Source organism: Typopeltis vanoorti, chromosome 25 (genome assembly GCF_054136105.1).
Source record: "Typopeltis vanoorti isolate ZY-2024b chromosome 25, IOZ_Tvanoo_1.0, whole genome shotgun sequence".
In the NCBI taxonomy this organism is placed as follows: domain Eukaryota; kingdom Metazoa; phylum Arthropoda; class Arachnida; order Uropygi; family Thelyphonidae; genus Typopeltis; species Typopeltis vanoorti.
Genome location: NC_143573.1, coordinates 52,226,025 through 52,245,611, shown reverse-complemented (window position 1 = coordinate 52,245,611; position 19,587 = coordinate 52,226,025). Strand labels below are relative to the sequence as shown.

At 34.1% G+C, this 19,587-nt stretch overlaps 1 protein-coding gene across 4 annotated transcripts in view; it reads right to left on the bottom strand.

Moving 5' to 3' along the window:
- LOC150092746 (proton-coupled zinc antiporter SLC30A1-like) overlaps positions 1–19,587 on the bottom strand; it is a 296,774-nt gene that overhangs the window by 51,709 nt on the left and 225,478 nt on the right. For all 4 annotated transcript variants that reach the window (XM_090414536.1, XM_090414534.1, XM_090414535.1 and 1 more), the window contains exon 5: positions 15,240–15,381. In XM_090414536.1, coding sequence (XP_090270662.1) covers positions 15,240–15,381 — 142 coding nt within the window. The remainder of the gene's footprint in view (positions 1–15,239; positions 15,382–19,587) is intronic.

Below are 19,587 nucleotides of genomic sequence, written 5' to 3'. Positions count from 1 at the left end.
GACAAAATTCTCATATCCTGCCTCAAGGTGTTGTACAGTGCCAGATGATTTATCCCTGCCTCTTGCATTATTTCACTAGGTTCGATCTAACTTTCATAGATGTTCTGTTCATCTAAGAAGCGGTACAAAAATTGTCTTGGATCAAAGAATTACTTGTCTCTTTTCCCCTTCCACAGTTAAGAAATTAAAAATAAGTGACAGTACATCATAGAGGATATGTCAAAGACTGCTTTTGTTCCTGATGAAATTCGCATGCATTTCCAAGTGTAAGCAAACAAAGTTTGCACCTGAAGTATTTTCAGGACTTGGGCAACTCGTATATAGAAGCTAATGACTTCATGCAATCTACCATTGTTAATGCTTTATACGACCAATGCTTGCCTTAGTATCCCATAATGCAAAGTACATATCCTTATGGACATGTATAATGCTATGCATTATGGGAAGGATCACTATCCACTGGTTTTGACCTTAATTGATGTCTCATTAGTGAGAGCCAGACCCAGAGGTGATACTAAGGTTGAAGTAATGGAGAGGTCATATTTTCATACACAAGTGCCCAAAGGTGTCACACATTATTAAAATACTCTGGATTAGAGATAGTTCTTGGAACTTTTTTCCACTGGTTATACTATAAATTAAAGGCAAACTTTGTTTGCTTACACTTGGATAAAGGATTAAACCACGTATAGAATTTCTTGGCATCTTTAATTTTGGATATCTGTCCAGCAGCCACCCTCTTATTCACTTAACCAGTGTCATATTATTATTATGTGACACCTCCAGGGAGGCCAAAGACTCACTGAGGGAGAGTGTGCCAACAGCATCGAATGACTGATCCTCTTCCAACTACTAACCACGCTCAAACTTGCTTAACTTTTTTCGTGAGTCAATAGTAACAGAGGCTCTACCAATCAACCAACCTTTGCTGGTGATATCCATTCCCATTTTTCTAATTTGTGTAACAGAGTTTCATGTGGTATTCTGTCAAATACCTTCGCAAAATCATCGTGTAGCCATTTCCTTTATTCAACTCAGCTGTTACTCTATTATAAAAAGTTAGTAAATTACTGAGGCATGACTGACTGTTCACAAAACCATGTTGACTCTTATACAGTATCATAGTTTTATCTACCATTCTTGAATTCTCTATTTTACCAATTTTTCTAGTACTTTTATCACCATGCCTGAGATACTGATTGGTCTATAATTTGCTACTGTAGTCTTAGAACCTCCCTTATTCAAAGGAATAATTTTGCCCTCTTTCCACTTCCTTGGAACTCGACCAGAGCTGAGACTTAAATTAAACAATTTAGTTAAAGGCATTGCCAGTTCCCTAGCATTTGGGAGAAAATTGTAGACAAGAAGTCTGGTAATGTTAATTTAACAATATAGAACTATCAGAGGAGTACAAGGATATCATAATGAGAAGTCCTTTATTATATTCATTTTTTTTTTCTAAAAATGATCCAAAATAGCAGCCATCTTGAAGAAAGTTTTTCATTCCACCCAAGTAGGCTGAACTCTAAGCTGGGAGAGAAAGCCATGTTAATCTAATATGTCCAACACTGACTGTATATATACAAATATTGTGCATCTGTATTGGGTGGCTCTGTTTCACAAACCCAACAAAATGGAATGCATCTTTTTTTTTCATGAAATTTTCATGAAAAGCTAGTGTTTTTAATGGCATAGAAAACCAAAAAGAAAAACTGGATTTGCATTTTGAAATATACACTACTGAAATCAACTGGTTTTTGCATCAAATAAAATATACACCCAATTCTCTTTTTATACAGCTTATTTTTATATATATATATTTTTTTACACAATTTTGAAATAACATGGTTTAGAAAACAAAAGCAATTATATTTTTACACTGTATATTTTGATTTAACATGGTTCAAATGGACTTCTTTTTAAAATTTCTGTTTGAATTCAATTCTGTTAAAATTATATTTATAATTATCATTTCTAGTACAGTACATATTTCTTAAACTTGAATTTTGGGGAACCCTCTCGATATTTTAAATACCAGGGATTACTTACGCAACAGAATGCAGATTGTGTGACTATTATTCTGTAGCAATGCTTCAGGAGATCATATATGAGTATTAAAACCATTACTCATTAATCAATCTCTAAGACAGCGGGTATGAAAGGTGTGGATTTTAACATGTTACCAGCATACTGGAAGGCAAATAAAAAAAAGGTTGGGTTATAAAAGAAATTGTTAATAAATGGTTCCATCAATGTTTTGTTGCAAAAGTTAAATGCTATTTGATGGAAAAAAATTTTAAAGTTTTATTGATTACAGAAAATGTGCCTGTCCATCTTGTTTTAGAACACACGAATGTGGAATTTTGTTTTCTGCCACCTAATACAACCACTAGTTTAAAAAAGCAATCAACTAGACCAGAGTGTGATCGCTTTCTTCAAAACTTACTACATAAAAAGAACATTCTAATACATTTTGAATAAACTAGATAAGAATAATTTACTGACATAAGAATAATTTACTTATTGATGTGAAGAAGAAATTTTCTATTTTTGGATTGCATCAAACTTACTAAGTTGGCATTATCAGAATTGAAACCATCAACTTTAAATGAATGCTGGAAAGCTAAAAGCTACTTGGTCAGAATGTGTGAAGAAGAAAAACCCTGCATCTTTGAATACAACTGAAAATCCCAATATCATCAGAATAGCACATTCTGTTGGCAGAGAAAGATTTGATCATTTTTCGCCTGCAGATATTGAAGAATCGATGGTTGACAAGGCTGTCAGTGATGACGAAACAATAGAAGCTATCCTTGAGAATCTCGATGAAAAAGAAAAACATGATGATGATGATGAAAATTTTCCACTCACTGTAGAATTAATTAAAGAAGGGCTTCAAATAGCTAGTAAAATTGCAAAGCATTTTCTTATACATGATCCAAAAACTGAACGAGCTGAACAGTTTAAACGTGAACTGAAGTCATGTATGGTGTGATACGAAGAATTATACAAAAGATCTACTCAAAACAGGATTTCAATGATTAATTACAGAGTTCAGTTCATGGTAAAAAAAAAAAAAATCAACCTTCAGAATTACTGGATTTAGTTCCTTTTACTTAAGAAAAGGTTTTGCCATTGCAGTAAGAATAGGATGACCAAAGTGCCCAAGTGTTTTAAATGATGGAAGTGATTTTTAATTCCAGTTTCACAAAAAAGAATGCGACTACTGTCAGAAAGTGACAGCGAATAAAATTTAATTAATAACCATATGCATGGGTGTATTTAAACCTTTTCAAATTTCTGTTTTATTAGTGGCACACTATTTTTCCTTGAGAGATGCATATATATATATATATATATATATATATATATATGCATGTTTTGTTTCAAAATAACGTATGGTTTTCACATCTGGAACCGTTCTTCTATTTTTGATATGCATTGTATCTTTTTTACAAAATTTTCATTTACATAATTTTTTCTGGAACCAATCTACCGTGTAAATGGAGAATTAGGTATATATGTAAACTAGAATGATTTTGCTATTAAAATCATCTAAAACATGCTACATGATCTACAACAGCCATTAGAGAGCAAGAGAGAGAGAGAAAGCAATCATTACAAGCCGTACTTTTTTTATTTTAATTTTTTATTAAATCTATTAATGTAGCAAGGCTTATACATTGGTCATACATAACTGGTAATTAGCTTAAGGAATTAACAACGCATATAACGGATATTAATTAAAGCAAACTTTAATGAATACCTTCGATAATTTGGCAACGTCACGTTGCCATCTTCATTCTTCCCCCCACCAACCCACGCCCTCACAACAATATGGGGTTATAAAAACACTATTTAACAGGGCAAAATTATTCTGCTCAGATCACGATGCCCTAACCACTGAACTAAACCACATCCTCAACACTTTCTTAGCCAATGGCTACAACCCCCAAAAAATCAAAAAAACGCTAAAACCAGTAAACCACAACCCCCCCTCCACAATAAAGATTACACTAAATCTATCACCATCCCCTGCATCTGGGGCACCTCTGAGAAAATAACCAATATCCTCAAAAAATATGACCTGACTTCTTGTTATAGACCATATAAAAAGTTGGCTTCCCTTATCCGCTCTACCAAAGACCAACCACTCCCCCTAGACCTACCTGGTGTATATCAGGTCCGTTGCAGCTGTAAATTGTTCTACTTTGGCCAAACAGGCAGGACAGCGAATATCAGGATTTCAGAACACAAAGATTACATCCAGTTTCACCAGTACAGCCACTCTGGGCTGACAGACCATGCCTTAGATACCTGCCATAGAATTCGTTGGAAGAAAATTAAAATAATACACCGCAGCAAGTTCAAGTACGAAAGATTATTCATGGAGTCATCAGCAGCTCTAAAAAACTTTCCAAACCTCAACAAACTTGTGTGCATACAACTACTCCAAATTTGGGAAGCCTACATTATGAGAACTTCAGCCCAACGGCCAAGACAACCCAATTAGCCCGCTAGGGGGCACCATTAGGACTTTAGGAACAATATTAGTTTCTTGCTTTCTTCCTCATTTTCTTTTGTTAGTGCCTACGTGCACATACCATATTTGTATGTTTCTGCAGATGGCAACGTGACGTTGCCGAAATATTGAAGGTATTCATTAAAGTTTGCTTTAATTAATATCCGTTATATGTGTTGTTAATTCCTTAAGCTAATTACCAATTAAATCTATTAATATCAGAGTCCAGTTGTATATGTACTATAAGAGTGAAATACAGTGACTACTTATATCGTTTTCTACAACTGAAGATTTTTTTTTTTGAAACTTAATAAAAACAAGGTGCTTCGTAAATACAAGTCAGAATTTGCAGACCATGCTTTGGACATCCACTCAACATAGATTAGATGGAAGAAAAACTAATACATTACACAGAAGTTGTTACAAGTTGAAGAGATTATTTTTAGAGGTAGTAACAGCAATGAAACACTCCTAACCTCTGCAAATACAGCTACATTAATGTGCCTAAAATTTTAGAGACAGTCATTTTAAGGTGCACACAAAGATTCTGCCACACGAAAAGCTGTTAAATAAACTGCAATGGATGGAACTAGATAACAGACTATATAGTTATATATATAACTATAGAACTGGATAAAATGGATCAGTGACTGGTTGTCAGATAGATATCAGAAAGTTGTATATGAGGATGCAGTATCAGAAAAGAGGAATGCCACAGGGGGTTTGTACTGGAATCATTAATGTTCTAGTTACATATTAAATGATATTGGAATGGGGTTAATTGGTTATATGCAACTGCTTGCAGACGAAGAAAAAGCAGGGAGTAAGTAGAAATGCTATTTAATGAAGCAAATGTAAGGTTTTGAAATTACATTTGGTGGGGAAACTTTGAAGGAAGTAAAGGCAATGAGAGATCTGTAAGTGGTGGTGAACAAGAACCTAGGCATCACATCAGATAATAATAAATTTAGTTTAATCCTTTATCCAAGTGTAAGCAAACAAAGCTTGCTTCTGAAGTATCTTCAGGACTGAGGCAACTCGTGGTAAAGGTAGACTAAGTTCTCATCACTTGTCTTAATATCTCCCATAATGCACAGCATTATACATGTCCACAAGGAGATGTGCTTTGCATTATGGGAGATGCTAAGATAAGTGATGAGAGCTTAGTCCACCTTTACCATGAATTGCCTCATCCTGAAGATACTTCAGACACAAACTTTGTTTGCTTACACTTGGATAAAGGATTAAACTAAATTTATTATAGTCTAACCAAGTGGAAAAAAATCTTCCAAGATAATGGCAATGATGCTGAGGACCTTAATGTTCAGAAATAAAGAAGTTATGATTTCACTGTATAAGAGTTTGATCAGGTTCATATGGATTATTGCACACAAATATGGTCAGGCGGTTTTTAAATGAAGATTCACAAAGGTAGTAACTGGTCTTTGGAATGTGGAGTATAAACACAGACTGAAAGAAAGTAACTTGCAAAGTCTCGTGAACAGGAGGAGGGGAGGATATGATTGAGATATATAAGTTGGCCAGGGGCTATTACCTTGTTAACATGCAAGAACTTTTTCATAGAACACAAAAGGGGAAGGACAGAGCAAGAGGCCATCCCTGGATACTGTATAAGAAGAGTGTGAGAAAGGAGTGAAGAGCAGTTTCTTCATGGAGAGTAGTTGTTGAATGGAATGCATTGCCTGAGTGTGTTCTGAATGCAGATATTGAATGAGTTTAAGGCATGGTTAGATGAGTTTTGTGTGTGATAGTGTGTACCTCCTGCGATGAGTCTCTGATTCCAAAGATGCTAATAATAATAATATCAACTTCAAACCAACAACTTTAAAAACTTCTAGATTGAGAGTTAGACTTCAATTCTTTTATTTGTTACAATTTAAATTTGCCAACAAAACTTGTCACTGCCTATGTATTGTGAAAAGTGGTCTGTGCACTTACAGATGCTAGTTTAAAATATGACAAAACATCAGCTGGTTTATAAATATGTTATTTGTTGTTATTTAATCCCATTAAAAGTTAAGGTGTGCAATAAATTGACATAGAAGGAACACACAAAAAATAAGAAAAAAACATTATGTTACTGTCATAGAGAAGCTTTCATATTGATTCAGAATATAAGAATATACAGAGGATCTGAAATAGGTAAAGTTTGCAAGACGAGAAAATTCAAACCTCATGGCAGATACAAGGAGTTAAAAAGACAGTCTTAGAAAAGAAGAAAGTATAACAAATAAGCCAACAGATGCCCTCACAGAATACAAAGAAAATGAAAAAAAGCTAAATTGTGTATATGAGTACAGGTAGCTCTCACTTAAGAATTCTCGCTTTACAAATTTTTGGGATTGGAATTTTTATTTTAAACTGTGTGCAGGAAAGGCAATTAGGGACATGTACAGGTAATCATGTAGTATGTAATAACATAATGATCAGTTAGAATGAGCCTTGGCTACAAGAGTGTTATTTGTAGTTTTCTTCACTTACACCTGATTTTTTATTTTTAACTATAACCCTTTCACTTTTCCAACAATATCAAAAAGAATCAACAGTGCAAAACAGAAAATGAGCAAAACAAAGAAATAAAATCAATTACTTTAGAGTAAAAATATAAAATTATTACCAGCCATCAAGCAGGTAGCACTGTTAAAGCTCTTTCTGAGAAATTTTCTCTTGCCACCTCTACAGTTTGCACCACTTTAAAGGCTAAAGAAAAATATTTGAAAGAAGTAAAAAATGCACAATCGATGCAGTCTACATGGTTGCATAATAAAGAAACAGGAGTATAATTCCTCATATGGAAAATCTGTTAACTGCTTGGATAAGCGACCAAATTCAGCAAATTAACATGCCTATTACCTACACAACAATTTGTACAAAAGCATTAGCCATTTTTAAAATGCTGAAAGACCAAAAATGGGATGAATGCAAAGAGACTTTTCTGCAAGTAGTGGATGATTTATAATTTACAACCAGTTCACTATAAAAAGTGAACTGGTTGACATAACATTAAAGTACAAGGTGAAACTGCAGTTGCAAATGGAAGTTTTGGAAGGTGATGTTAATGAGCTGCTTCAATCTTACATCATGGAACTCTCACCCAATAATCTTGAATTAGAGAAACAAGAAAGAAATGAAGGAAAAAAAAAGACAAAAAAGATAATGAACATGAAGATCCAACTTGGTTTTTCACTTCAAAAAGCCTAGAAAGCATTTAAACTTCTCAAAAAGGTTCAAGCAATCTTTGAATCACAAGATTCAGACTTTGGACAATTTAGTAAATTTTCCCACGAAATGAGTAATGCTTCTGCTTGCTATCGAGCTATTTTAAACGAAAAGAAGTGAAGGTCAATGAAGCAGATGACACTCAAGGTCTTTTCTGGAAAAAAAAAAGATGCACCTAAGCTTCCTAATATATCTCCTCCTACCTCAACAGCTGCCAATTCACCTGGTGATATAGAAATGAGCTAATTATTTTTTCAAAGAATTTTTTTAAATTTAAAATTTTTCTTATATTTTTATATATGTAAATCTTTGGCCAGTCAAGTCTTTTCTTATCATTTAATACTCATTTTATATTTTATATATTCCTTCTTAGGAACATAACTAGCTTACAGCATTATTTCTAAGGCAAATAAACTCTTGCTCTTACAAATTCCCAATTTACAAACAGTTGCCAGGAACCAATTAATTCTTAAAAGCAGGGAACTACCTAAAAAAAGGTTGTGAAAAGACATGTAAGAATATACAAGGTAAATATCATCATTAAGGTGGTAAAATGTCTGGAAATTCATGCTATTGAAAAAAGCTCAGAAATGGAAGAAGGAGTAGGGTTAAAAGAATCAGAGATAACAAAGGTACCCCAAAATTAAAGCTAAATATTTTAGAGGTCTAGATTATTATCGTTAATAATAATTACTCCAAAATATTTTGGATATCTAAAATATCTTTAATAGTACTTTGAAAGATTGGTAAACAAACATGCAGTGATGGAGCAATGGTAGACATTATTCAAGAGGAGTGTAATGAGAAGTACATATCGATACTCAAGGTTAAAAAATAAAATAAAATAAAAAAGAAATAAAAAGAAATGATATCAGAAATATGGAAGTATAGATCACCAGTAAGTGTATACAGATGTTCTACAGCATTTTTATTTAATTATATAAATGTAAACATAAATAATTTGTTTTAAATTAGCAGTTTCTGTTAATGTATTTATTATTATTATTATTATTATTAGAGACCTCCAGGGAGTCAAGGACTCATTGAGAGAGACTGTAGCTCGCCCACACAAGATGTGACACCTTGTCTTAAACTCATTCACACTGAATGCAACTCATTACTTCAACAGACTGTTCCACTCACTCAGTGCTCTGTGAAAGAAAAATCTAGCCCTCATCCCTTTCTTAACCACACAAAAAGTTACTTCCACAGATGCTTCCTTGTCCTCTCCCCACCTTCCATATAATGAAAAATTTCATCAGTTGATAACTTATAACACCCTTTCAGAAGGTTATAGTCCTCTATCATATCATCCTCTTCCTTTCCACAGCTTCTTTATTCCCTCTGAACCCAAGAGACCAAATCTGTTCAGAGTAGTTCAGATGTCATTTTGCCTCAGACTTCCTTATTCTTACGTTGACATATAAGGATGACGAAGTCATTTTATCTTATGTTTCAACATAACATATTATAAATTAAAGATACGAAGGAATTATATACTTGGTTTAATCCTTTATCCAAGTGTAAGCAAACAAAGTTTGCACCTGAAGCATCTTCAGGACTGGGGCAACTCGTGGCAAAGGTGGTATGACTTCACATCACTGTCTGCAGTCCACATACTCTCAATCTGAACTCATAATCTACATTCTAGATTGAACATACATAAAATGATTATCCTCTGAGTCGTATTTGCGATTTTTGCAATTATGGCCTTTGAACTTCAGTTTCCTATCCACCATAACTCCAACATCCTTAGCCTCATTAATTTCTTGTAACATGATCCCACCAATATAATATATAATACAATAACTTTACACTTACTAAACTGAATTGATAGCCATTATCATTTGTCCACTCTTCCAGATTATTCAAAATCATTTTGTAAGTGCCATATATGAGTAGCATCCTTGATTGCCCTGTTATCTTTACATCATCAGCAAACAACTGGACATCTCCTGTCAGTTTCCTTCCCAACACCATTAATGTATAGATCAAACAACAATGGTCCATGGACTGATCCTGGGAAATACCACTGGTCACCTTATATCTGGTGGATTCACACCTACCATACACCACTTTCTGGTACCTATCCACCAGCCACCCACTTACCGAAGTCAATACTTTATATTCCAATTCCATATTCTCCAGTTTATTCCCATATTCAATAGCCTTCCATGTGGTATCCTATCAAATGCCTTAACAAAGTCCAAGTATCAAAGTGTATCCATTCTCTTTTTATCCAACTCAGCAGTAACATTATAATAAAAAATGAGCAAACATGACTTTCCTACAGCAAACCCATACTTTATTTTCTGTATGTGAGTTCTTACCACAAGGTCAGTATTTAGACACATTGGTTTTTGCACCACCCTTGTATAACAGAACTTTCATACACTCTTTCCATTCCTGTGAGCTGTGAGATCTCTCCTGAGTTGAGACTCGAGTTATACAAACATGTCAAGGGCCAAGCCATTTCAGCTGAACATTCCTTTAGCACATGTGCAGATATTTCATCCGGGTTATGCAACAACTGTTGAATCATTTTTATGCACCTCTATCTCTTCCTCCAGTGTAGTGATAGCATTGTGTAATGCTACATATACCTGGTTGATAGATCACAGTGAAATTAGCACTCATTATTGAACAATCACATCCGCTTCTAACACAAGAGTATCATCAGAAGTTTTTTTTTTTTTTCGTCTTTTACTTGCAGCATAATGCCTGCCCAACCAATTTCTTTTCATACTCCAATTTAGCGTTCTGTACATATAATTAAGTTTTCTGGCCTGTGTTTTATATATTTCATAACTCCTCTCACTCTTATTCTCACAATTTTCTTCCATATTGTCATCTCTTTATGATTCTCTTGCTTAAGGCTACACATCCATTTCAGTCCCACCCTTTGTTCTTGAACTATAGGGACACATTCAGATACTATCTCATTTAAGCACCTTTTCAAACTTCACATGTCTGAATAAAGTCACCCATAATTACTCATTTAGTAATCATCAGTATAATTTGTTTATGCATTGCATCATCACCATCAGCTGGACTGCCAGATCTGTAGCAGTACCCCACCATATATTTTATCCTGTTAGCTTCAACTTCACACCAGATAGCTCAAACTCATTGCTATGCGAGACATTATTATTATTATTATTATTATTATTATTATTAATTGCCTTCATAAGTTTCTACCCTAACTGGACACAAATCATCTGATATCATTAGTATTACTCCTCTTTCCTCTTTTATCCTTCCTAAAAATATTATATACTTTTAAGTTCAATTCAAGTTACTACATCCGATTCTGATAGCCAGGTTTCACTAATGCTGTTAAGAACTGTTTTTTTTTTTATTGTAGCCATTTTTTACAAATGTTTGTAAAAAATGGCTAAATAAAAAAACAGTTCACAAAATCCTCTATTAAAAATACTACTAAAAACAAAAAAGATTACAAGAATGCCATAGCCATACCCTATGTTAGAGGCATTTCAGAAAACATTGACAGAACACTACATAAATACAACATCAAGACTACCTTCAAACCCCCTGACAAAATTAAGAAATTTCCTCATTTTTTCCAAAAGATCCACTTCCATACCTGGCCCACTCAGGGTATACAAAATCCAATGTACATGCAACCTACCCTACACAGGGTAAACAGAATGCATGATCCTAATCAGAAAAGATGAACAAACATTAAATACCTCAATTATGGTAAAACAGGCCTATCAGACCACACACACACACTCTCCAAACATACCATAGAATTGACTGCAAAGGCACCAAGTCCCAACACCGCACCTAAACCTGGTTTGAGAGAAGCCTGTGAAATGCTAAAACACTATTCAAACCTGAACAAAAATGATGGATTAATCATTTCAAGAATGTGGAGGATCCATCTGCAACCTTATAGCAACTGGGACAGCCCAGAAGAAAATCTCAATATGAGAGAACTTTAGAAATGTTTAATGTAGTTCTGTTTTTAATTTAATTTTAATTTATTGGTTTTTATTTTTTTTAAAAATCTATTATTATTATTTTTTAAAATTTAATATTATTAATTTAGTTTTTTCTACAAGAGGTCAGGCTAGTTAAAAGATTAATAAGCAGTTAGATTAATTTTACCTTTGTAAAGTGCAGTGGAATGTAGCTTGTATCTTATACATATGTATTTTCCTGATGATGACTTCAATCCAAAGGTCGAATTGTTGATTGTTACTTTCTTAATATTAAGTAAAGTAATTATTTTAACAAGTGTGTTGTATCTCCATAAATTCTTAACTATGAATTACATTGATGATATTTTCATTATTTGGTCAGGAACAACGGATGACTTAATTTTTTTCAAAAACTATCTGAACAGCTCACATCATAATATAAACTTCAGTCTTGAATTGGAAGATCACAAAAAATTACCATTTCTTGATATCCTTGTCGATATAAATGAAGAAAAAAGATTATCCTTTTTGTTGCACAGAAAATCTACCGCAACTGGAAAATTTTTACATGCTGCTTCACACTATCATCCATTACAAAAGATAGGCATGATTCAAACATTACAAGATAGAGTATACAATATGTCAAGTACATCAATTAACAGGAATGAAGAACCGCACTACCTGAAGCATAATCTCGTCCCCAATGGTTATGAACCCAAGATGATCAACAAAATTCTTAATACACCTCCAACAGATCCTTTACTCAAACAAGATTTGAAGATGCAATTATGCTACCTTATGTCAAGAATGTTACAGACAAAGTAGCTCTGTGAGTACAACATTAAAGTGGCTTTTTTATTATTGCATAAAATCTTCAGATTCTTACATATACTTCCACATCACCCCATAAAAAAACAGGCATTTCTGAGATTCATTTCTTTTGTGGCATTTGCTATGTAGGTCAGACAAAGAAGGTCAGGGGAAGATCTGCATATCTGAATGCATAAGAAGAGATTTTGAAAAAGAAGAAGCATAAATCAGGTTTGACATCTCATACAACTTCCACAGGCCATAAAGTAGTTTGGAGAAAAAAAAAACTGTTTTACAAGAAGGTTCAAGGAGCCTTGAAGATGCCACACAATATAACAAAAATCAGGACTTAATCCTACACAAAGTTTGGTCTGCTTTCATTAAAAATCTAACTGCTGCAGACTTAGAATACAACATGTGTGATGCCGAACGTAACAGAAGCAACTAGAATTGTTCCAACAGAATGGAAAAAAAATAGTTTGTTTTGCAAAACAAACTTTTTTTTTTGTTTTGAATGTTTTGTTAATATGTACGAAACTTTTGAGTTTCGTACATATTGTCATTTATTGCTCACTGCTTTCCTCATTACCAAATGAGAGAGTTGCTTGCTTAATTACCATTCAACCACATAATATGATTAATACAGGCAGCATTCAAGTTGGTGTTCTGTTCTAGACGCAAAGAAAAGAACACTAATTCCATCTTTTAAGATTATTATCCACCAACTATAGCAGGCAGAAATGGCAAAAAGAGCTGTAGCTTGAAACCTTCAAGATGCAAATTAAACACTATGTACTTCAGTCACACAGGTTATGTGAGTTCTTAATAGCAATGATTTATTGTAATTCTGTAAAGGATCTTGTGCCAGCTGATGGCTAATGGATATGGTGTCTATCTCTATGAACTTACATTGATGTTTTTGCATTTTTCATTATTTGTTCGTTAACACATGAGACAAACCTAAAATCTGTGTATAATTTATATATTTAATTAAACCTCTTTATGATGAATATGTTCTTTTATCTTATTCTAATGGATCTTATAGTTATTATTCCACACAGAACTTCCTGTGAGATGTGAAGATAATACTCTCTTTGATTGGATTCCTCCTGAAAATATTCACTTTGTTTCAAAAAATTTAACATTCCTAGTTGAAACTTTCTCAGTCATATTGTCTGATCTACTTCTCAGTGCAACAATTATATTTAGTAACAACATCTACTCTCTGTACTGTCAGACTGTTAATTCTCTTTTCTGTCAAGTGTCAATCACTCACTGCTCCTCCATGAATGGGATAATAAACAGAACTGAAACTGACTCACTTTTCATTAAACAAGTCAACTGGTAAAATGAACTACTACTGTGAAGTATATCAGATTCACTCACACTTCAATGCATTTTTTACTGATTCATTTACAATGTCTGAAAACACAAGAATAAATTTAGCATTATTTTAAATTGGTATAATTGAAGGTAGTTGTAAAAAAGGTTGAACATCTGTCATCTAGTTTGCAGTTTAACATCTGTCATCTAGTTAGATAAATATTATACTGTAGCTAGTATTACCAATAATGTAAGTATTAATTTATTTGCGTTTAAATAAAAACTTATTTAATACTACTAAATAAAATAATTTCTTCTGGTGATATTAACTTTATTTTTTTTTTTTTTTTGAAAGTTTATTTTCCACTTGGTTAGAGTATAATAAATTTAGTTTAATCCTTTATCCAAGTGTGAGCAAACAAGTTTGCGCCTGAAAGTATCTTCAGGACTGGGTTAAGGTGGTACACACCAGGGCAACTCGTTGCAAAGGTGGAGCAAGCTACCAACACTCCTATCCTAGTATCTCCTATAATGCAAAACACATCTCCTTGCGGATATGTCTATTGTTATGCATTAAGGGAAGGGCCACTACCCAGACCGGTTTCGACCTTTATTGAGGTCTCTTCAGTGGGAGCCAGGCCCAAGTCGAGATATCAGGCAGAAGCATTTGCAGGTCATCTCCACCTATAGGAATTGCCAATTGGTGTGCCACCCTTTTTTAATAAATTACTCTGGATTTAGAGAAAGATGTTGAAAGTTTATTTTCCACTTGGTTAGAGTATAATAAATTTAGTTTAATCCTTTATCCAAGTGTGAGCAAACAAAGTTTGCGCCTGAAAGTATCTTCAGGACTGGGTTAAGGTGGTACACACCAGGGCAACTCGTTGCAAAAGTTGGTAGCTTGCTCCACCTTTGCAACGAGTTGCCCTGGTGTGTACCACCTTAACCCAGTCCTGAAGATACTTTCAGGCGCAAACCTTGTTTGCTCACACTTGGATAAAGGATTAAACTAAATTTATTATATTATGATATTAACTTTACTCACATAGATTATAAAGAACTTCAATTAAAGGCTGTAGAAAATGACTGCACACTGAGCTATTTCCTTTCAACAAACAAAATACGCAAAAAATCATGATTATAGGCTTGGTTAAAAAGATAGCTGTAGCCTTGGAACAAACAAACATGTTCTGCGATATAACGATTGCAACAGAGAGTGAATCAGAAAGCATTTCTGGCATAATGCCAAAGTAGTTAAATGAAAGGATTATTTAATAAATTAACGTGCATTAAGCTTAAATATGTTAAATCCATTTACCAGATCAGGCTCATAGTCGTAATAATATAATAAACATAAAAACTCAAAAGTAACTCCAGTTAATCTTAAAGAGAAGACTCACCTCAGTGCAGGATCAACATAGAAACGATATTCCCATTTCGTTAGCCATATAATTAGAGCACTAATAATAACAATAACTGATCCTAGGGCATCTGCAAGCACATGAAGGAAAACTCCATGCATATTTAGCTGACTACTGGAAACTTAAAAGAAAATTCCTGTTAAGAATAATTTATCGTGTTTAAAAATTCAAAATTTCTATGTTATTAATATGAGAAATTATTATAAAGTACTCAGATATGATGTTGAAATACTTGACCATACCAAATTCCAAAAAAATCTATTCCTTCAATTCTAAAATATAACATACATCATGCTGAAACAAGTACTGGGACAGTATCATATTTCAAAGAAACCTAAACTGAGTGCACCTCAATAGTATATGGACCCTCTCCTGTCCTGATTGACACTTTGTGCCCTTTAGGCACACACACATTTCAAACTGTGATGAGTCTAGTACACTGTGTCCAAAACCCTAAGGATGAATGCTATTTCTGAAGATTAAAAATGCAAATCCAGATGAATCAGCTTGTGGCAATTTCTATAACTGACAATTTTGAGTAGAAAGCAGGTACACGTGTTTTAGTTTTCAAATCATGTGTGATCCCCTTTGCACACGATTTGAAAACTAAAACACATGTACCTGCTTTCTACTCAAAATTGTCAGTTATAGAAATTGTCACAAGCTGATTCATCTGGATTTGCATTTATAATCTTCAGAAATAGCATTCATCCTTAGGGTTTTGGACACAGTGTACTAGACTCATCACAGTTTGAAACACTCAACAAGATAAAAGGATGCACTAAGCAAATTCTGTTTAAAGGAACTGCTTTTCATGAAGGAAGAAGGAAGAAAATTTCAAAGACATCGTCTAGATCAACGGTCGGCAAACTGCGGCTCGCGAGCCACATGTGGCTCTGAAGTAAAATTGAAAATAAAAATAAAACTATCAGAGTTTCATTTATAAAATTTTTAAAGATTATACACAGGGAGTGGAGGGGATGGTTGAGCACATGGTAGGCAGGGCAGCCAAACAAAGTGACTAATTAGGATTAGGTTTTAGGGTGCCTCGACATCTGAGGTCATTTGCAGAGCAACGAAGTGACTAATAAGTGATCGCACGTATGTGTTAGCATTTCAACTCAACTGGTGGCTCTTGCTTTTATCTTTTAGTCTCGTGATTTCTGAAAAATATATAAATACTGGGGTTAACTCACAACACACTTTGTCCAAGTATTACTTAGCACTTCTGAAGATATATCGAGCCTTGGTTGAAGGAGGAAAATCTTCAACAATAAAAATCAATAAACAATAAGCAATTGCTTGAAATGTGGTCATGTGGATAACAGTTTCACTTCAAATCTGATAAAACAGCAAGGGAGGGTGCAAGCAATAAAACCATATTATTGTTCATTTCACCCCTCTTTTATTACTCATCATTCTGCTGCTACAAATTAAAATAGTGACAGAATACTTTGTTCATAATTCCTTCCCAACATCCAAGCCATTGTTTTCCAACACACACACACACACACACACACACACACACACACACTAGGCCATACTAAAAAACAAAAAATAGCATAATGAATGAAGCTGCAGTTTTTTCTCAAGTCCCTTAACTATCTCAAATGATCTCATAATTAGATTTTATACTTCGTCAACAAGATGGTAGCCTTCACTTCTCAGTATTCAGAAAGAAAACACAAACTGGATTTTACATTCATCCTCTTTCATGCCATCATTATTATTATTACTTGACATCACCAAGGAGTCCAAAGATTCATCGGAGGGAGGACACCTACTCTACAACTTTCCATCTCTACCACTCAATCCACCAACTACAGCAGACCACATCCATCATTTACACCAATCAAATTTACTGCCCCCTCCTGCCACTACTAGTATTTCCACAGACAATCACAAACATCTATGTCCACCACAGGATTCAAACTGGCAGCCTTTTGGCTGGAGAGTAGATACGCTAACCACTTAGCCAATCCAGCGGGCATAATTGTCATACTATTAAGACAATTCAAGCATGCTTTGCTCTACTGAATTGCTGCTCTTCTAGAAAATAAATCACATCAAATCCACCTTCCTTACCAATGGTTTTACCAAATCATATGCCGACAACATAATTAATAATTATAGTTTCCTTGTCATCTGTCTCTCATCGAAATAGTGATACAGAGGTGGTCTGTTGTGTCACCATTCCCTATGTTAAAGGTATCTCAGAAGGTATAGCCAAACAACTTGGATCTGTTGGCCTACAAGCATCTTCCCATCTTATTAACAAGATATCTGCTTTTCTATGCTCAGCTAAAGATAAACATCTGTCTTTAGCCCACCCTGGAGTATATCAAATTTTTGGTCAAACCGGTAGATCTGCAGTCATGCATCGTGATGAACATTTAGGCTATGTTAAGTTCCATGAGCCAGAGCAATCTGGCTTGTGGAGTATACTATTACCACCAGACACCAAGTTCTCTGGAAGAAAATTAAGGTTCTTCATAAAAATAATAATCTCTTGGAATACTTAAACAAAGAGAGTTATGAGATCTTGACATGTCAGTAAACCCAACCTCCTGACATTATTCTTCTTGTTCAACTTATGCATAGATGACTAACCTAAATTCAACTCCATGTTTAACTTGAACACTGCACTGCATGCTTCCTGCCAGAAAATAAGAATTATCCTGATGCAATGGACTTAAATTATCCCTCTTATGGGAAACAGTTCTTCACAAATTCCAAAATTAACTTAAGTTTAATTTTATATACATTATTAATTTATTTGTTTTTATTTTATTTATTTATTATTTTTTTAATCTTAAAATTAATTTTACTAAAACCTTAATATAATTAAACCAAGGATCTCTACATCATGTATGTGCACAGTTCATCTGTTGAATATACTGGTTTCTGTTTTTGTTTAATTTGAAAGTGATACTGAAGATACCCTTGATACTAGGGCAAAAATTTATACTAATTAAAATATATATGTAAGGTAAACCCAATTTTGTTATTTATTAATAATTAAGGTTTAATGGAATGGAAACAGAACAAAGAAATAATTAAACAACACAGGTTTGATATCTCCTGATGCCATTCAACAATCATTAACAGGGTAAGTCTGACATCGACAGGCTAAGTGCAGAAAACTTGCCTCCTATACTGTCAATTCCAAAAAAGAAGATAAATGTGTCTTCCATCAAACAATTGATCTACTGCTCTCACATTAGTAATGTGAGAGCAGTAGGTATCCATTACTGCTGAAGTAATGGATAAGTGTCAACTAATCAGAGATCACCAATGTGGATTCCACTAATCAAGATCCACAGCAGACTTATTTATATCACCCACCTCTGGACCTGTGTTGCTGAACTTGACATTTCCAAGGCTAGTTTGGCATTGAGGGCATCTCAATAAGTCATGATCTAATGGTTTGCTTTCCACCCTTTGTAATAAGACTGCCAGTTTTTGTCATTGTACCAGAGCTTTCACTGCTCTCAAATGACAAACCTTGCAGTGCTCAAAGATTTCAAGTTTCAAGCTCTACAATCAGTGTCAACTACTATTTCCATATGATTCTTCAATGGGGTGATGACAACCTACTTACCTTTAATTCCTCCAGAACACTTTTTTTTTTTTTGGTCATAAAAGAAAGACCTTTATTCTTCTTCCCTTACCTTTAATAATACTCAGCTTAACACTGAAAACATTCCAGATTTCTCTTCTCAAACTGATTCTTATCCCTAGTCTTTTCTGGCATAAACAAATTACTTCTACAGCATTCATGGCTTTCAAAAAATTTCATATCCTTTTGCTCAAGATGTTACTTTTCATCTTTCCAGTTACTAACACTATCCAAATCCTAAATCCACCTACCTACTACTACTTCTTTCACTTCTGGAATGGTAGTGGTATACACCAAACACCTCTAAATTTTCCACACTCTACAAGAAGAGACTCTCCATATGATTCTTCAATGAGGATGATGACAACCTACTTACCTTTAATTCTTCCAAATCTTGTAGCTAGCCAATCTTCAGAAGATACTGCTCTTATACTCTCTCTCTCTTCAGTCTTTCTTCACTATTTCTTCAAGAAGCATTTCAGTGAGCACTGTTCAGCAGAAGTAACATCCATCATGCCCCATTTCCGTTAAACCGAAAATAAAACAAGCAACAGCTCATGTTTCAAGTTTTGCATTTGAATTTCTAACTCAGTGAATCAGGTACTTTTTCCCATGAAATATTCCAAGACTATAACTTCCAAATCTTTAAAAAGAATGTCAACAGATTCCTTTTCTCTTGAACTTCTTGACCACATAAATTGTTCTTTT